Genomic DNA, 19052 nt, shown 5'->3' with positions numbered 1-19052 from the left:
CGGTCTCTCCACTATCACTCAGACTATTCTCCAGGTCGTGTGGTGAGACGTTGGTGTTTTTGATGCATGTTCCTTTATGAATGAGGCAGTCCGTCTGGTGCCCGTCGCAATTTTCTGCTTTGTTAGTTTTCATGGAGAATGTGGAGCAGAGGTTGACGGTACTCAGGAAGTGAATGGGCAAGGGTGCATCATATCAGTGAACATCCCTATTTCTGACCCGGGGATGGGAGATTATTGACGGAGGAGCAGGATAACTTGGGGAGAAAGAGTTGGTGTGAGCAATGTATGCCCACCAAGGTGAAGGCTGGAGGAATGATGGACGGGGGTTACTTGTAACTGGAGAATTCAATGTTCATACTATTGTGTTGTAAACTATCCAAGTGGAAGATGTGAGGCTATTCTTCCAGTTTGCGCGTGGCCTCAATGTGACAATGAAGAAAGTCAAGAATAGGTCTGTTTTGGAATTGACGCTTATCTCGCGTCCCAGAAATCCACGTGTCTCTTTTATCCTCCATCTTTCCCACCACCCCTGAACCATTTCACCCATATCCCTCCCTCTGGGTTAAAATTTCACACATCCTCTTTCCTTATCTGTCACCCTTTTTACTTCTTTACGTCTCGCATTTGTCATTCCACCCCCCCCCCTCCCCCCCATCTGTATCCACATATCACTTGCCAGGCTTTGCCCCAACCCACCTCTTCTTTCCAATTCCCTCTCCTCCCTCGCATAAGGGTCTGAATAAAGGGTCCAAAGCCCAAGCGTCATCTGTCCATTTTCTTCACAGCTGCCTGACCACCGCTGAGTCCCCCGAGCATGTTTTTGTTGCACAGAATTCCAGCATCTGCAGTTTCTTGTGTCTACACAGGATGTTTGCCTTCTTTATCCAGGGCATGGAATATCGGCGCAGGGAGGTTTTGGAACACTGATTCACTGGTACCGCACTCCCGGTAGGACATGAAAGCACTGGAAATAATATATAAAATATTTACCAGGACCTTAAAAATACCAGGATGTTTCACACAGAGGCTGCTGGGTTTACGGAACGAGCTGCCAGAGGAAGTACCGTCTCATTGTCTGTATTTCGTTTTCACCATGCCCACAGCTAATAATGGCCTTTCATTTATCATCGTTAATTTTTTGCATATCTTTCATTTATTTGTTCTATATATCTCTAGATCATCATCTATATCTTTTCCCTTTCCCCTGACTCGAAACATCATCTATTCCCTTTCTCCAGAGATGCTGTCTGACCCGCTGAGTTACTCCAGCTTTTTGTGGCTATCTTAGGTTTAAACCAGCATCTGCAGTTCGTTCCTACACATAAAATATATAATATTGGTCAGGTGAAAAAGATTACAAAGCATACTTACAAGGAAATAATACAGCATGTGAACAACTCTCCAGCCGTCATTGTTTGTGTTGAACCAAATTGGACTGGTCTTATCTGTGTCCCTCCATTCTCTGCATATTCGTGGCACTTTCTGGAAGTCCCTTGAGCATCATTATTGTATCACTAAGGGCCACACATTCTAAATACCTATAATCACTCTGAGTGAAAGGGATCTACCCCACACATCTCCTTTAAATATTCCCCCTCTAGCTTTGGAACTGCGACCCTGGGGAAAAATGTCCTGAAAGTCTGTCCTATTTATGTCTCATAAACTTCTCTCAGGTCTCCCTTCGGCGTCCAGTACTCCAGATAAGACAATTAATGTCCAGAATCTCTTTTCATGCTAATGTTCTATAATCCAAGCAGCATCCAAGTAAAAATAAAAAGACACACAGTGCTGGAGTAACTCAGCAAGTCAGGTAGCAGTTTCAGGTCAGGATCGTTCTTCAGACTGATTGCAGATGTGGAGGGAAGGAGGGTCGGAAAGAAAGGTGGAAGAGAGGAGGAACAGGACAAAGAATGGCAGGTCATAGGTGAATGCATAGGTTGGGGCGAGGGGGAGGGGAGGGGTCGTGTTTTGATAGGCAGATGATTAGCTAAAGGCCATAGATGAAAACGCAGGTGAAAGACAGGATTGAAGAGTTGCAAATTTTGAAACCAGTGATAGGATGATATGTGGGAGGGGACGGGAGAAATAGGACCAGGTGGGGCACAGGGGAGGGGAAAGAAAGGGGCTGTGGGGGACAAGAGGGTGGGGGTGGAATGGTGGTTGTTAGAGGTTATCTAAAATTGCAGAATTCAATGTTCATACATTGGGTTGTCAGAAGATGAGAGCTGATCCCCCAGTTTGTGTCAATTCGTATCCAAGCAAACCTCTTCTGCATCCTCTCCAATACCCACACATCCTTCCTGTAATGTGGCGACTAGAACTGCACACAATAACGCAAATGTAGCCTAACTAGTTTTGTAAAGCTATAAATGATTAGCTGACTCTTATATTCAATACCCTTATCAATGAAGTCAAGCAGATCATATATCTTCTTTGCTCTTTACCTACTTCCGTTGCTCCTTTTCCAGAAGTTATTTAATCCTCAATGTGTTCCCTGGATTTTGTTAAAACAATTTTTCTAAAGCAGAGTGCCAACATGTTTTATTGGGAATGTTAATAAGCAACTTATCCCAAATATGGATGAGATGATTTAAAGAATATAGTGCAGACAGATCATGCAACAGTCTCAGTAAAATGTACTAAAATCACTTGGTGGGTGTGTGCACTACCTTTTGAATTCAAAGCAGGAGAGCCAAGCACTGAATTCCTTCCCATCTGGGAAGACAATACTTTGAAAGAATAAATGCTGAACACCGGCTCTTCAGATGGAAAACAATGCAATTTCTCAGCCAAACTCATGCCACCTGTGAAGATGGAGTTTTTGGTTGGAATCATGCATGCCATTCCTTTTAGGCGCAGTTGCAGGTTTAACCCTCATCGTCATTATTATGCCTAATCACCTCCCATGTCAAACTCTCAATGGAGTCTAGCAGATCACCTCAATCATTTTCACTGAGTGCTGACAATGTCAACTTTATAGTCACACATCACAACAAATGATTTTTTGTTTGATGACCCAATGACTCACCCTGTTCTGCAAGTTAAACCATAAGAGGTAGGACCAGCAGGATGCCATTCAGCACCTCAAGCCTGCCCTGCTGTTCCATGGGATTATGACTGATCTGACTTTCCTCAAGTCCATCTTCCAGCCTTTTTGCCATTCCCCTTGATATCATCATTGATTATAAATCTACCTCTGCCTTAAATAGACAGAATAACCTAGTATGTGGATCAAGCTGCCAGAGGAGGTAGTTGAGGCATTTTACACTTGGACAGGTTCATGGATAGGAAAAGTTTAGAGGGATATGGCCAAACACAGGCTGATGGGTCAACTTAGATGGAGCATCTTGGTCAGCATGGAGAAGTTGGATTGAAGGGCCTGTTTCTGTGCTGTATAACTACGACTATACTCCTGCCCATGTCCTCGGTAAAGTAATCAAGCTATGGTTCCTCAGGTGAATTTTTTACAGTGCCGTACATCAAGGATCATTCACAAAGCCTTCCACAAAATCCCAAGTGTTACGAATTTGGCACCATCTGCATTTTTCAATTCTCTTATCCTTGTATAATTTAATTATGTTTTTACTAATAAAGTTTTGAAGTTTAGTTTTTTGTCATGTTTACCAGGTACAGTAAAAAAGCTTGCGTGCTAACTAGTCAGCAGAAAGACAATATATGATTACAATTGAGCCATCCAGAGTATACATACATGATCAAGGGAATAACGTTCAATGCAAGATAAAGTCCAGTGTCAGATTAAAGGTACTGAGGGTCTCCAATTAGGTGAATAGCAGCTCAGGACCACTCTCTTCTTGTTGATAGAGTTGTTCAGTTGCCTGAAAACAGTTGGGAAGAAACTATCCCTGAATCTGGAGGTGTGCGTTTTCACACTTCAAGGATGACATTCAATAACCTGTTTAAATTAATTGACATGTATCAGTTAGCATCTCATTGCTTACTGAAACCACTCTTGGCACCTGCCTCCATCTCCATACACCCCTCACTGTCCCAGCTCTGTGCACACAAACAAGCTTGTTAGAGATGAGCCAGTAGGAAAATGCCACAGCAGACACCCCACATTCATTTGTTGCTGTGACAAATGGCAATTTGTATTTGTAGTGTAGGACCGTTGACAGTGAGTGAATGATTCAATTGTTCTCACTGTGTGCTCTAGACTGAGGGATCAGAATGAGAGCAGCAGGCAGTGGGTACTACTGAGGGTGAAAGCCCAGACTATCTCTAAACAGAGGTCTGAAGAAATGACCGATAATCACCGGTAAAAGAGCAATCAGTTATCCCACTGGTTCATTTCCAGAGGAAAATTTTAAAGGTTCCTGAAGGGTGTTTATTTGCAATGACCAGGATTCAACGCTGCATTGGAAAATGGAAAAGGCCAGATCACACAGATCCTTGAACATCATCAATCCGTGAAAGAAGCTCAATGAGCAGGGAAATAGCCAAAGGTTCAACGACTGGTTAAATCTTGATTCAGTAATAAACCATTGAAGCAGCTTCTTGTCTGCCTACGTATTAATAACAAACACTCATTTATCTGACTTCATTTTAATAAATCTAAGAGAATTTATTCAAAGGTTTAAAATCACCCATTCCTTAGAAAATGCCAGCATGTTTCTTGTGAAAATTCTGACTGCAGGCTCATTGACAACCTGCATGGAATGTGCCTGCGCATGATGGCGGAGACAGACAACATGCCTAGTGCGAACAGGGACCTCAGACCTCCTTCAGGGAGTCCATGGTTGGAGGGCTCTCCTTCCAGTGTGGGGGCCAAGTGGCCTGTATGCTGGGGCGTTTCTTCACTCGGTTGTAGTAATCCAGCAGATTGGGGTACCTTTTCTGAGAGAGTCTGAAATCAACATAAAAGATGCATGATTGAATTTTTCTGTCAGGAATATTTAAATTATCATACATCCACAACAAGGTGTTTAGCCACTTAAGTTCCTCTATGCTGCAAATTAATATGGACAATTGGTTCCAACAGGGAAGTAATTAACATCAGCCATGTCGAGGACCAGCCTGGGAGACGAGGTGTTGCAACAACTGGCATTTACCTCGTTCCATGTTCCTTGGTATGAGAGTGGGCATTGACACCAGGCCTTTCAAGGAATTTAAGGACAATAAGTCAACATCTGTGGGAGCAATAGAGGGTGCAAGATATGGACAGACAAATTGGGAATGGATGTTCAGCTCAGTTTGGCTCATCCTCAGTTGCAAGCAGCACAGATGGTGTGGTGGTGGGAGAAATTAGGTTGTGGAAGGGACTAGGCTGAAGTTGCAGGGGTCAAAATGGAAAGAGAGGTCACAGTATTTAGGGTAGGCAACAAGGACTACAAGGAAGGCAATAGTCTGTGGTGTGGCAGAGGTCTGCTCACATTCTCCATGGAGAGAAAACTGGAGGTGAAGGGGTGGAAAGCTTGGAGACAGGTTAACATTGCATAGACCCTATCCAAAGCACAGCACTCAGACCAGACACTGTCACTGTGGCACTGCAACCCCAGTAATGAGCAATGTAGAACATAATTTCTCATAGTAGGGAATAAAGTTGCTGGTTTAAACTTTTGGTCAGAATACCGTCAACAGAAGTGACTGACAACAGCTACTAAGGAACCAGTCCTGGGGACCAAGGCTTGCAATGACTCATTTACCTAGCTCCATGGTGCTTAGTGTGAGTGTTGGTATTGACAGCAAGCCTCCAACAGAGTTTTATGACAAAAGTCAACGTGTGATGGAAGTGAGAGGGTGCAAGATAATGGAAATGCTTAGAGCTGGATAATGCTTAATGGGCAGAATGGCCTCCTATGTTGTAAGAAAATATGGAAAGTGAAGATAGACCAGGATGTGTGCTCTGCTGGCTGGACACAAAATCTCAGCTCACAAAGCCCACCAAGATGCCAAGACCAACTGGTGGTTGTGTTTCATCAATCTTAAATCCAATTGATAGACATAGTGAGACGGTCAGTAACTCACCCAAATCGGACGCAGAAGGCCAGATGTGGAAACAGCATGACGTCAGCCATAGTGAAGTTTCTTCCTGCTATGTATGACTGTGGTCCCATCTGACAGGAGGAAATAGTGTGGTTAAAGCACATACTTATGCAATCATAGTCATCCAGGACAGGAACAGACCCTTGAGCCCCACTCGTCCATGCTGACCAAGATGTTAGTTTGTCCCACTTGCCTATGTTTGGACCATATCCATTTAAACCTTTCCTATTCGTGCACCAGTCTAAATGTATTTTAAATGCTATTATAGTGTCTGTCTCAATTACCTCCTCTGGCAACTCATTCGATACACCCACTACTCTGAGTGAAAAAGGCGTCCTTCAGGTTTGTATTAAAACTTGCCCCTCTCACCTGAAACAGGCGTCCTCTTGTTTTTGATTTTCCTACCCTTGGTAAAATACTCTGTGCATTCACCCTACATGACCGCGGCATTCAAGAAACCTATGACTAGGCATACAGGTATGCAAGGAGATATATGCATACTGAGAAGAGTTGGTCTTGGCATCATGTTTGGCACATCCACATACACTAGCACTATCTTACAGGCTAGGGACGATTTACAATTTTCATCAAAGGCAATTAACCCACAAACATGCATATCTTTGGAGTGTGGGAGGAAACCAGAACACCCCGAGAAAACCCACACGGTCAGTGGACGTGGTAGAATGTTGATACAAGAGGATGTTATCCTGGTGTCTTCCCCTAGTTTGGAGCTCATTTCTCTCCCATCTGCTCATGAACTGTTTTTGCAGGCAGTGTTTTCTATGTCTCTCTCTGTGCCATAATTCAAACACTGACATCCCCCCCCCCAGTCCTGTGTGGAACTGTTACCAAAGAATAAATTGCCTCACACAGTGCCTCACACTTGTTAAATTCCATGTGCCACTTCTTGGCCCAAGTGATCATGGTCAATAGACAATAGACAATAGGTGCAGGAGTAGGCCATTCAGCCCTTCGAGCCAGCACCGCCATTGAATGCGATCATGGCTGATCACTCTCAATCAGTACCCCGTTCCTGCCTTCTCCCCATACCCCCTCACTCCGCTATCCTTAAGAGCTCTATCCAGCTCTCTCTTGAAAGCATCCAACGAACTGGCCTCCACTGCCTTCTGAGGCAGAGAATTCCACACCTTCACCACCCTCTGACTGAAAAAGTTCTTCCTCATCTCCGTTCTAAATGGCCTACCCCTTATTCTTAAACTGTGGCCCCTTGTTCTGGACTCCCCCAACATTGGGAACATGTTATCTGCCTCTAATGTGTCCAATCCCCTAATTATCTTATATGTTTCAATAAGATCCCCCCTCATCCTTCTAAATTCCAGTGTATACAAGCCCAATCGCTCCAGCCTTTCAACATACGACAGCCCCGCCATTCCGGGAATTAACCTAGTGAACCTACGCTGCACGCCCTCCATAGCAAGAATATCCTTCCTCAAATTTGGAGACCAAAACTGCACACAGTACTCCAGGTGCGGTCTCACCAGGGCCCGGTACAACTGTAGAAGGACCTCTTTGCTCCTATACTCAATTCCTCTTGTTACGAAGGCCAACATTCCATTGGCTTTCTTCACTGCCTGCTGTGCCTGCATGCTTCCTTTCATTGACTGATGCACTAGGACACCCAGATCTCGTTGAACTCCCCCTCCTCCTAACTTGACACCATTCAGATAATAATCTGCCTTTCTATTCTTACTTCCAAAGTGAATAACCTCACACTTATCTACATTAAACTGCATCTGCCATGTATCCGCCCACTCACACAACCTGTCCAAGTCACCCTGCAGCCTTATTGCATCTTCCTCACAATTCACACTACCCCCCAACTTAGTATCATCTGCAAATTTGCTAATGGTACTTTTAATCCCTTCGTCTGCTGTAAACGTAAGATCTCATTCTTCACTGTCCATGATGCCACCAATTTTGGTGTTATCTGCAAAGTAATTAACAATGTCAGCTATGTCATCATCCAAGTCATTAATGTATGAAACAACAGTGGACGCAGCACTAACCCCTGCAGCACTTCACTGGTCACAGGCCTCAAACAATCCACACACTACCCTGACTGCTTCCTTCAAGCCAATTTTGATTCCATTGGCTAGTTCACCTCGGATCCATGTGATCAAATCTTCCAAACCTTCGATGAAACAGGACTTTGTTAAAGGCCTTGCTAAAGTTCAGATCGACAACCTTCGCTGCCCTGTCCTCATCAATTCTCTTAGAATCTCTTTTTTAAATTTTTTTTTAAGAGGACTATCAAATTCATGAAGGGCAGCAAGGATAAGCCAGGAAACCACAGACTGGTAAGCTTGATATCTGTCAGATTCCTGAGACACGATTTCCCAAGAACAAAGTCATGCAAATTATCAGTCTCTTCGCATGGAAACACTGGTAGATTGTGTCCGCCCAAATACGATTTAATTATTTTCCCTATGTGCAAGGTATAGAGAAATATGGATCACGTGCAGGCAGCCGGGAATTAACTTTGTGTCATGTTTTGGAAAGGCATGGGTTGAGGGCCTGTTCTTGTGCTTTACTGTTCTATATTTTTTTGTTCTATTCTCTATGCCGGCACTACTCAACAGCTAAAGCAATGCAGCATGTTCTATTATAGGTTCATTTAAATAACTATCTGGGTGAATCCATCTTCGTACCATAGCTAAAATCAAACCTTTCCTCCAATTCGACGACACTGAAAAAATCATTCACGCTTTCATTTCCTCCCGCCTAGACTACTGCAACTCCCTATACACTGGGATCAGCCAATCATCCCTGTCCCGCCTGCAACTGGTCCAAAACGCCGCAGCGAGACTCCTGACGGGTACCCGTAAAAGGGACCACATCACGCCGATTCTGGCCTCTCTCTACTGGCTCCCTGTACGGTACAGAATCAACTTCAAGCTACTCCTATTCACATATAAAGCCCTAAATGGACATTCCCCCCCCCACATCAAAAATCTTCTAACCCACCTCTCTAACTCCAGGTCCCTCAGGTCGGCCGACTTGGGGCTACTCACTATCCCGCGGTTTAGGCTTAAGCTCAGGGGTGACCGTGCTTTTGCGGTTGCAGCTCCTAGACTGTGGAACAGCATCCCTCTCCCCATCAGAACTGCCCCCTCCATCGACTCCTTTAAGTCCAAGCTCAAAACCTATTTCTACCCCCTAGAGTTTGAGGCCCATTGAGGAGGCGCTGCGAACTGTTTTGTATGTGCTGTTATGTTTGTGTGCTACTGTATGTTTCATTTTTTCCTTAGTACCTAATCAGATGTACAGCACTTTGGTCAACGTGGGTTGTTTTTAAATGTGCTATACAAATAAAATTGACTTGACTTGACTTGAATAAGGCTTTACCAAATAACAGAGGTAGGAGCAAGGTCCCAGTGAACAGAAATCTGGAACACTCACGAGAAACAATAAGGAAGCAGGTCAGGAAATAGATTTGGGTAAGAAGGTGCAGTTTGGGAAAGATAGTGTAGAAATTGATCATGCAAACAAACAAAACCTGCAAAGATAAAATGGCAACTAGACAAGTAGGACTTTAGCTAAAACAGTTAAAATAAAACACAAATCTACAAGTGGTGTATCTAAACAAACAAAATTTAAATATACAGACAAGTACCATTGTGGACACACATCTACAGGGGGCCTGACTGGGTGGAGCTGAACGTTGAAAACCATTCAATATTCTGGAAGGGCTGGGATCTGGAATCTGTGAGCACAGATCAGTCTGAAGAAGGGATGACATGAAATGTTTTTGTCTGTTCTTTTCCACTCCATAGATGTGGCCTGGTCTGCTGTGTTCCTCCAATACTTTGTGTTTGCATACAGTAGAACTTAACCAAACCATGGCTGACAAAAAAAGTTAAAGATCATTTTAGATCGAAAACAGGTTTCTAGACAAGGCAGCAAATCTAATGATTTAGATTTTCGCAAAGAAGGGCAAAGAAATTGAATAAGAGATCAAAAATAAACAGGGTAAATATGTAGATTACATAAACATGGATTGCCAAAGGTTTTATAAATATGTAAAAACAGAAAAAGCATTAGTGAAGTCCTGTGCAGAAATTTGAGAATTCATAATGTGAAGTGGCAAAGCCGTTCAGCAAATACTTTGTCACTGAAAATGACACAATTAACTTTCCAGAAATATTAGTGAACTATAAATCTACAAGGTGACAAACTAAAACTAATTGGAAAAAGTGTTGAGAAATTAAAGCCACTGAAAACGGCTACATTTCCATTTCCCAATAATCTGTAGTATTTAATGGTAAGTATTCTGGAAAATGATGTGGACCATGGAACAATTCCTATAGATTGGAGGGCTATTATGGTTAATGTAATCCCTCATAAGAACAGAGATAGTCAATGGTTAGTCTAACATGGGGAGTGGAGAAGATGCTGGAGGCTGTTGGAAACAATGAGATAACAGGCCAGTGGGGAAATATCAACTGGATTAGAACTGAACATTGCTTTCTGAAAGGTAAAGGCCTACATGCAAGGTTAGTGTGCAACATCACATCACATAGAATTATGGGTTCTCCAATGGCGCAGATTAAAAATTAGTTCACAGGCCAAATTTCAATTTTGAAATAAATGGGTCTTTTGCAGGATGGTGGGCAGTGACTAGTTGCGCACCACACCACTCATTAATTAGCCTTCGCTATTCATCATAAAGCAGTGCTACAATGTTGTCAAAGGAGGTGAATATATGGAATAAGCTGCCAGAGAAGGTAGCTGAGGCAGGTACACAAACAGCATTTAAGAGACACTTGGACAGGTAAATGGAGAGGAAAATTTTAGAGGGATATCATCCATATGCAGACACATGGGACATGTTAGTCAGCATGTGTGTTGGGTCAAGGGATCTGTTTCCGTACACTATAGATTAGGAACAGTGAAGAGCATGTAAAGTAGATTCAATGCAATTCAGGCACAGCATAATATAGATAAGAATGACTCTACGAAGTTCACCACTTTGTCAGGAACAGGAGAGAGGTGGGATGTTACTTAAGCAGATAGAAATAGGAATGCGTTGATATACATAGAGAGTTTGTGTTCTTGTACATGAATCACTGAAAGTACAGCATAGTAAAGAGAAATTATATAATGGGGGGTTTCGAGTGCAAGAGCAAGGATGCAGCTTTATAGGACTTTGGTTAGGCCGTATTTGTAGTACTGCATGCAGTTCTGGTTGTCCCATTACAGGGGTGTTGTGGAGGCTTTGGAAAGGTGCAGAGGAGGTTTACCAGAATTATGTGTCGGAAGGAACTGCAGATACTGGTTTACACCGAAGATAGACAGAAAAAGATGGAGCAACTCAGCGTGTCAGGTAGCATCTCTGGAGAAATAGGTAACGTTTTCAGTCGATATCCTTCTTCAGACTGAGAATCAAGAGAGGGGGAAGAGGGGAAGAGGGCCTTCTTCCCTGACCCTCAGTCTGAAGAAGGGTCTCGAGCTGAAATGTCATCTAATCCTTTTCTCCAGAGATGCTGCTTTACCAGAATTATGCCTGGTTTAGGGAGTATTAGCTCCAGGGAGAGGTTGGACAGACTTGGATTGTTTTCTCTGGAAGGCTGGAGGTTGAGGGGAGACTTGATAGACATATATAAAATTATTAGGCATAGCTACTGTGGACAGTCAGAATCTTTTTCCCAGGATGGAAAAATCAAACACTAGAGGGCATAGCTGTAAAATGTGAGGGCCGAAGCTTAAAGGAGATGTATGGGACAAGCTTTATTTTTACACATACAGTGGGTGGTGACGTGGGTTGGTGTTTGCAGCAGACCTCTTGATCTCTCTGCCAGAGAGAGCAATGGGAGGGATAAACGAGTTCCTGAATGGGGAGAAAGTATGAATATGGTACGTAATGAAAGATTGGCCAAAACCATTTCGAAAATCAGAGCAGGCTCAAAGAGTCGAATAGTCTGGGCCAGCTCCTATTTTATATATTTCCAGCAGCAACTTAACCACGGCTTATGCAACTGCAGATCAACTTCACTAAACTGCTTGCAGTCTTCAAATAAAGGGACATACCTTGCACAGATATCCTTCCCAGAGTTGAAACTCTGAACTCAGCATAGTCTTGTTCCTTGCCAATGCTGTGTCATGTCGCTCAGGTTCTGGAACCCTCCAATTGTAGAAGAGGAAGTCAGCTGTGGTTGTAAGGACAGCGAGGTTAGAATGACTATTGCACTCAGGAACAGCGTTGAGAGGTTCCTCTCACTTTGCCACTGGTATAGCATGTGTGTAGATAAAAGTGAATGCTTATTCTGAATGTTATGCATCAAATCATATCATTCATTAGCACAATAGATCCTCTTCTGGAATGGAATTGCCACGTCGATGCGACCTGTCCACCAGTACAGGATAGGCATCACCAGGGGCTAATTTGGATAGAACTGTTATTGATTTATACTCCCATCCAATGAGTGTGGCGGAATTTGCGGGGACGGTGTTGGTGTTGGAACCCCAGTTCCTTGAGATTGCTGTTCTAAGAGGTCTTAGCAGAAATTTGGAGGGAAAGGGATCCCTGCTGCCCAGTGAACAATGAGTTGCATTAGGTTTGAGGTCTTCATCTTTAAACTTTCATCTGTCATAGGGCAGTACAGTGACGCAGTGGTAGAGTTGCTGCCTTACAGCAGCAGACACCCAGGTTTAATGCTGACTATGGATGTGGTCTCTACAGTTTGTACTCTTTCCCTGTAACAGGGTGGGCTTTCTCTGGGTGCTCCGGTTTCCTCACACACTCCAAAGATGTACAGGCTTGTAAGTTAATTGTTTTCAGTAAAATTGTAAAATGTCCCTAGTGTGTATGATAGTCCTTATGTATGGGGTGATCGCTGGTCGTCGTGGATTTGGTGGGCTGAAGGGCCTGTTTCCACACTATATCTCTAAAAGTACTTGAATGTAATGGTGCTGAATTTCATTATCAATGATTGCCTTTGCCATGAAGTAGGCCCAAAATAGAGGAAAGTATAGAAGGTACACAACACATTCTCTGGAGATGTTTTCACTTGTGGGTGTGCCAAACAAGGGGACATGGTTACAAAAGTGGCCGGTCATTTGGAACTTCTCTCAGAAGGTAGCAAATCTGTTGAACTTTCTGCCCCAGAGGGTGGTGAAGGCTGGATCATTCGATCAGTTTCACGAAGAGATAGATTAATATTTAAAAGATGGAGGAATTGAAGCTTATGGGAGCTGGGCAGAAGAAGAGTTGAGGACACCTGAGGAAGAATTGAGAGCCGATAGAATTGGATAAATTATGAGGCAAAGGTAGGGTGGACAGTCAGAACCTTTTCTCCCAGGATGGAAATATCCTATACCAGAAGGCATGGTTTTAAGGTGAGTGGCCCAAAGTTTAAAGGAGATTTGTGGGATTAGTTTTGTTTTTATACTGATGGTGGTGGGTGCCTGGAACATGCTGCCAGGGATCATGGTGAAACCAGATACGATGGTGGAGGTTCAGAGGCTCTTTTTTAGGCACATGGATATGCAGGGAATGGAGGGATAGGAATTATGTGCAGGCAAGCAGGTATGTGTTTGTCTTGGCATCATGTTCAGCACAATCAAAGGCCCATTCCTGTGCTGTACTTTTCTAGGTGCTATTTTTCCAGTCATATCATGAACCTTCATTGTCATGGACTGTTCTACACCAAGGGCAGGTTGAGAGAGGTCTTGACCAGGTCTTGCAGGTGTTGAGTGTAAAGCCCATTCTCCTTTGCTTCGGTAAATCAGACCATAACCACTTGATGTTTGGCATGAAGCGCATGCTTTATCAGCATAACCTATACTCCGCAGTTTGATGACCACATTTCGGTGAGATCTCGAATGTGGAATTGGAGCAATGGAAGTTGAATAGCTTTCCAGTCGCCGTTTAGATTATCTCCACTACAGCAGGATGTTCATTATGAACAAAGTGCAATATTGCAGTGAAAAAGATTGAGAAAAGTGTTAGGTCAATAATGCACCCTCACTAGTTGGCAGTCTGCCCGCAGAGTAGTCCGCAATCGGCCCTTTGCTAAAATTCATGGCTTTGTCTGTCGTCATGTACGAGCCACAGGATGGTGTAGAATCCTAACGTAATAAAAATATGGACAAGGATTCTCCAGGTCCCTCTCAATCAACACTTATCAGCCCATGTTTCAACCATTGCTTTTGGAGGATATTTAACAGTCAATTGCACCACATTGGGGGGGGGGGGGGGGGGGTCTGTTGTCACATGCTGGACAGGGCAGGCACAGATGGCCTTTCCTCCGTTGAAGGATGTCAGTGAACCAGATGGGTTTTATGATTCATAGCAGTTGTTTATGGGCATCATTACCATGACGAGTTGCTTTCCTAAATACCAGATTATTGACCAAATTTAAATTCTACAGCTGCCATGGTGGATTTGACCTCAGATCTCTGGATTATTCAACTTGGATCTTGGGTATGCCTTGAATGCTTGGGCTGTAGATGTCCTGAACAGTGATGAAGAAACTGTGCCTTGCCACCTGTGCTTTCCGCATCCATCATCAGTTCTTTATGGAAAGGCATTTCTACTCAAACTCTGCATTTAGTGGTTGTTTTCAAACCATTGCTGGAGTTATCTGGTATTCAGGCTGGCAATCTTCCTCCCACCCACTCCAGTCCTAAGCCTGCATTAAGGCCACCATCATCCACCCCCCCTCCCCCTCTAGTACTTAATCAGGCAGGGAAACTCCCAGGCCCCCTCTGGTTAGTTGGCCAGTGCCCACCCGTCGCTACCTCGGGGCAAGGACTGGGTGGACTCTGGATCTCAGGTGCACAAATGTGGATGTGTCCTCACTCTCTGTGTTGACACTTGCCCCAGCTGTGATCAGAAGCAACCACCTCCGCACCACTCACCACCCCCATGACAGCCCCAACCATCCACAGGCTGAACACAACAACTTGGTCAGAAGCTCACCCATTTTTTGGTGCAGAGTTACCACTTCAAACATCCGCTGGTAAACCAGAGACTGCTCTGCGGGGCCATCTGGGATCAGTTGGTTGCCTTGGGACTTGAATTGGTTCTGCAAAGCAATGAAGAAACACATCCAGGGAAACGTTAGTAACATACCCGAGATAACTCCAAACAATGTCAACACATGGAACTGCAGATGCCAGTTTACAATGAAAAGATACAAAGTGCTGGATTGATTCAGTGGGTTAGGAAGCATCTCTGGAGAACATGGATAGGTGACGTTTTGGGTCAGGACCCTTCTTTAGACCGATTGTAGAAGATGGGAGAAAGCTGGAAGAACAGTGAGGCCAGGCCAAAGCTTGGCAAGCTTGGATACAGATGGGGGGGGAGGGGGTGCTTTGATTGGTGTATAGTTGGACAAAAGTCAGAGATGAAAAGACAAATGGCAGAAATAAAAAGAGGAGGCATGAAATGTGAAGCCAGAAGAAGGAATATAGGTGGAAGGGGTCAGGGAGGGGAGAAATGTTCATGCCGTTGGTTGTAAGCTACCCAAGTGCAATATGTGATGGTCCTCCAAGAGCAAGTTTCATTCAAATCTTCATTATATTTTAAAAGTTATTCACATTTTAAACTTTAATAAATCACTCCCACTTGCCGTGCCTGTCAGCTGTGCCTGCGCAGTAATACGCCTGTGTTCGACGTCACAATGGGAGAAAGTCAAAGAAGATGGCCGCCGGATCCTCACAGTTGGGAGAGGGTTGCCGGGGAGGACCGGCACCCTTCCCGGCGTGCCCCGCCCCTGACCTTCCTCCCGTGGTGCAGAGCAGGGGCAGAGAGAAGCTCAAACAAGATGGCAGCTGGCAGGACGAACATGCAGCAGCGCCTTACATCCGCTCTCCTGCTGCTTCCCGCCGCGATGGCTGCCTGGGGCCGGGGTAAGTGGCTCCCTCTCCCCTTTTCTCTCTATATTTATACCCTAGGATCTTGCTATGTGCTTTTGGAGTGGGGATGGGGAGGGTAGTAGACCAATGCAGGAGTGGTTTGGACACAACGGGTCGTCTTATATCCCTCTAATTCTTTCCTATTCATGTACATGTCCAAATGTCTTTGAAATGTTTTGTTATGGTACTTGCCTCTCTTAGCCCTGTCCCCAGCAAATTTTCCATAACAGCTAAAATGTCCCAATCCTACATACCTATCCACTCACCAAATTCATCCACCCTGTCCATCTCTTGCATTGAAATAAATGTAATTCAATCCAACAATCCTGTCAAGGAGTGCAGTACATGCAAACATTTAGGTGATCTGGTTTAATTTAGAGATAGTGTGCAAGGGTCTCCAAGTCCCCACCAACATGGGATCACCCATACACTAGTTCTGCTTTACACACCAGGGGCAATTTTTAGAAGCCAAGTGGACCTGTTGAGCCCAAACCTCTCCTGCATTGATGCAGCACCTTCGCCTCTCCCCACCCCTCCCCCTCCCCTCCCCCTCCCCCACCCCTCCCTCTCCCCCACCCCTCCCTCTCCCCCACCCCTCCCTCTCCCCCACCCCTCCCTTCCCCTCCCCCACCCCTCCCTCACCCTCCCCCACTCCTCTGCCCCTCCCTTCCCCTCCCGCACTCCACCCCCCCCCTTATCCTCCCCCTCCCTATGAGATAGATTTAAACTTTAAAATGTGAATAACTTTAAATGAAACTTCTTCCATTAGCACCAAGGGGACGACGGTGAGTAAGGTGGGCCTAAAATTGTCGCGCTATCGTGTACCGTTTTGGCTGTAGTTCAGGAACAAACAAACATATGAGAGTTTTAGTATATAGATTATCCTGCAAATCTGTAAGTCATTGGAATGTGGGAAGAAACCCACACGATGCAAACAGGCATCGAGCCCAGGTCCCTGGCGTTGGAAGGCAGCTACGCTACCGCTGCACCACCCGAATCTACCAGACTTCCAGTCACTGACGTGCACTCTGACGAATGAGTCAGTAACTGGGACTTTGCCGGGACAGCATTACTAACACCCCGTGGTTCGCAATAGTAGTCGACACTTCAGAGCTGCTTCATTTGTAAAAGCGGCTTACTATAGTCAGAGGGCTTTAAAAACGCAAATAAATATTGGCTAGCCATTTTCTGCATTTCAAAATTATACTCGGATTTTTTTATCTGTCGGGAATCAACTTTGATTTGATGATTCATCTTCAAGCCACGAACTCAGAAACCTCTTACATGCGAGGCACTTTGGCCGACCGAGTGCACATCGATCCGGGTCAAGCGGGTGGATTTACCCCTTCCTGGGACAAGGACATTTAACGAGGCAGTCCTTCTCGAGAGGCAGTCCTTCCCGAGAGGCACTCCCGTTTGATTCGCCCATTGAACAAAATGTCTCTCGAACTTTGCACAGACTTGGAATCGGTTTAGAGATTCCATTGCGTCCGAAGAAGGGTGTCCCACGTTTTCTCTCTCACCTTTTCTCTGAGCCCGGGAACTTCTCGCTCTGTGCCGAGAAATGGGTGGGTGCAGATCTAGCCGGAGAACGGCGGTGTGCGTGCGTTTACCCGTGTCTATTCACTCACCTCCAGGTACAGGCAGGCCGCCATCGACTCGTTCACGATGTTGCCGTTGTGCACAAAGGTGGGGAGCTGAAACAAAACGAAAGTAGTTACTCGCGGCCGAAATGTCCCTGAATCGCGGCAACCATTGCCCAGGTCCCATTGAGATGACAGTCTCCCCCAATTCTGCCGGAGAGGAGATGTCTAACAGTTTAAAACAACAATTGTCCTTACTTCTCCCCGGGGGTTCAGTGCCAGAACTTCGGACGACTTGTGCTCTTGTTTGTCGAAGGATAGCAGCTTCTGAGGGATATCGAGCACCTGTTTCTCCCTCAGTGCTATCATCACGCGCCAACAGGGTGGGGAGCCCGATCCCCAGAACAACTTCGTCCGCTCCGCCATCGTCTGCACACTGCAACTCTCGTCGTTTATTTTTGCAAAGTCACTCTGAACCCGTCATCTGACCTCACCCTGTGTGTGTGGTGCAATATCGGAAAAGACCGTGGCGCCCCAGGGATAACAGAAGGCGGAAGTCTCTCGAGCCGTCTGCCATTCAATAAAATCTTGGCTGTTGATAACGTCCACTGCAACAACTCCCCCTCAACCCCAACCTGGCGCTTCCGTGCCCGCCTGGCGATGCAGAGGCTCGTTATCACTACATTACAAATATTAGTTCATAAATCATAGGAGCAGTATTAGGGTTTTCGGCCCATATAGTCTGCACCACCATTCAATCGTGGCTGATCAATTTTTCCTTCCCAACCCCATCCTCCTGCCTTGTCCCCATAACCCTTGACACCCTGACTAATCAAGAATCTGTCTATCTCCGCCTTAAAAATATCCAATAACTTGGCCTCCACAACTGTCTGGCAATGAATTTCAAAAATTAACCACCCTCTGACAAAATAAATTCTTCCTCATCTCCTTTCTAAAGGTACATCCTTTTAATCTGAGGCGGTGTCTTAGACTCTCCCATGAGCAGAAACATCCTATCCTCATCTACTCTATCCAGGCCTTCCACTATTTGGCAAGTTTAATTAGATCCCATCTCATCCTTCTGAACTCCAGCGAGTACAGGCCCTGTACGGTAAAACGCTCATCAAACAGTAACCAATCATCCCCAGGATAATTCCCGTAAACCTCCTCTGGACTCTCTCCGATGCCAGCACATAATTTCTCAGATATGTGACCCAAATCTGCTCGCAATACACCAAATGCAGCCTCACAGTCCCTTTTTATGCCTCAGTATTACATTACAGTTAAAAAAAATATTCTAGTCTTGAAATAAATACTAACATTGCATTTGCATTCCTTACTACCATTCAACTTGCAAATTAACCTTTTGGGAATCCTGCACCAGCACTCCCAAGTCCTTTTGCATCTCAGATTTCTGAATCCTCTCCCCATTTAGCAAATAATCCACGCCTTTATTCCTAAAGACTGCACTCACACATTGCTACGCTGTGCATTCGTACACCTTGTATGATGTGTATCACCACACACAGCGCCACTTCATACAACGTGGCCAATGTACATTCGCCACTTCTTTGTCCACTCTCCTAA

General features: G+C 44.9%; 1 protein-coding gene across 1 annotated transcript; it reads right to left on the bottom strand.

Moving 5' to 3' along the window:
• Positions 1-4547: 4547 nt before the first annotated feature.
• Positions 4548-17985, bottom strand: LOC144594822 (glutathione S-transferase A-like). Its single transcript, XM_078401724.1, has 6 exons — positions 17724-17985; positions 17514-17579; positions 14945-15050; positions 12052-12170; positions 5986-6074; positions 4548-4864 (listed from the first exon to the last, which is right to left on the bottom strand). Exons 1-6 carry the CDS (start codon positions 17889-17891, stop codon positions 4732-4734), a joined length of 681 nt encoding a protein of 226 aa, XP_078257850.1. The 5' UTR covers positions 17892-17985; the 3' UTR covers positions 4548-4731.
• Positions 17986-19052: the final 1067 nt, after the last annotated feature.

This window comes from Rhinoraja longicauda, chromosome 6 (assembly GCF_053455715.1).
Source record: "Rhinoraja longicauda isolate Sanriku21f chromosome 6, sRhiLon1.1, whole genome shotgun sequence".
NCBI classification, from domain to species: domain Eukaryota; kingdom Metazoa; phylum Chordata; class Chondrichthyes; order Rajiformes; family Arhynchobatidae; genus Rhinoraja; species Rhinoraja longicauda.
Note: the sequence above shows the minus strand (reverse complement) of the source record. Positions and strands in the feature narration are given on the sequence as shown.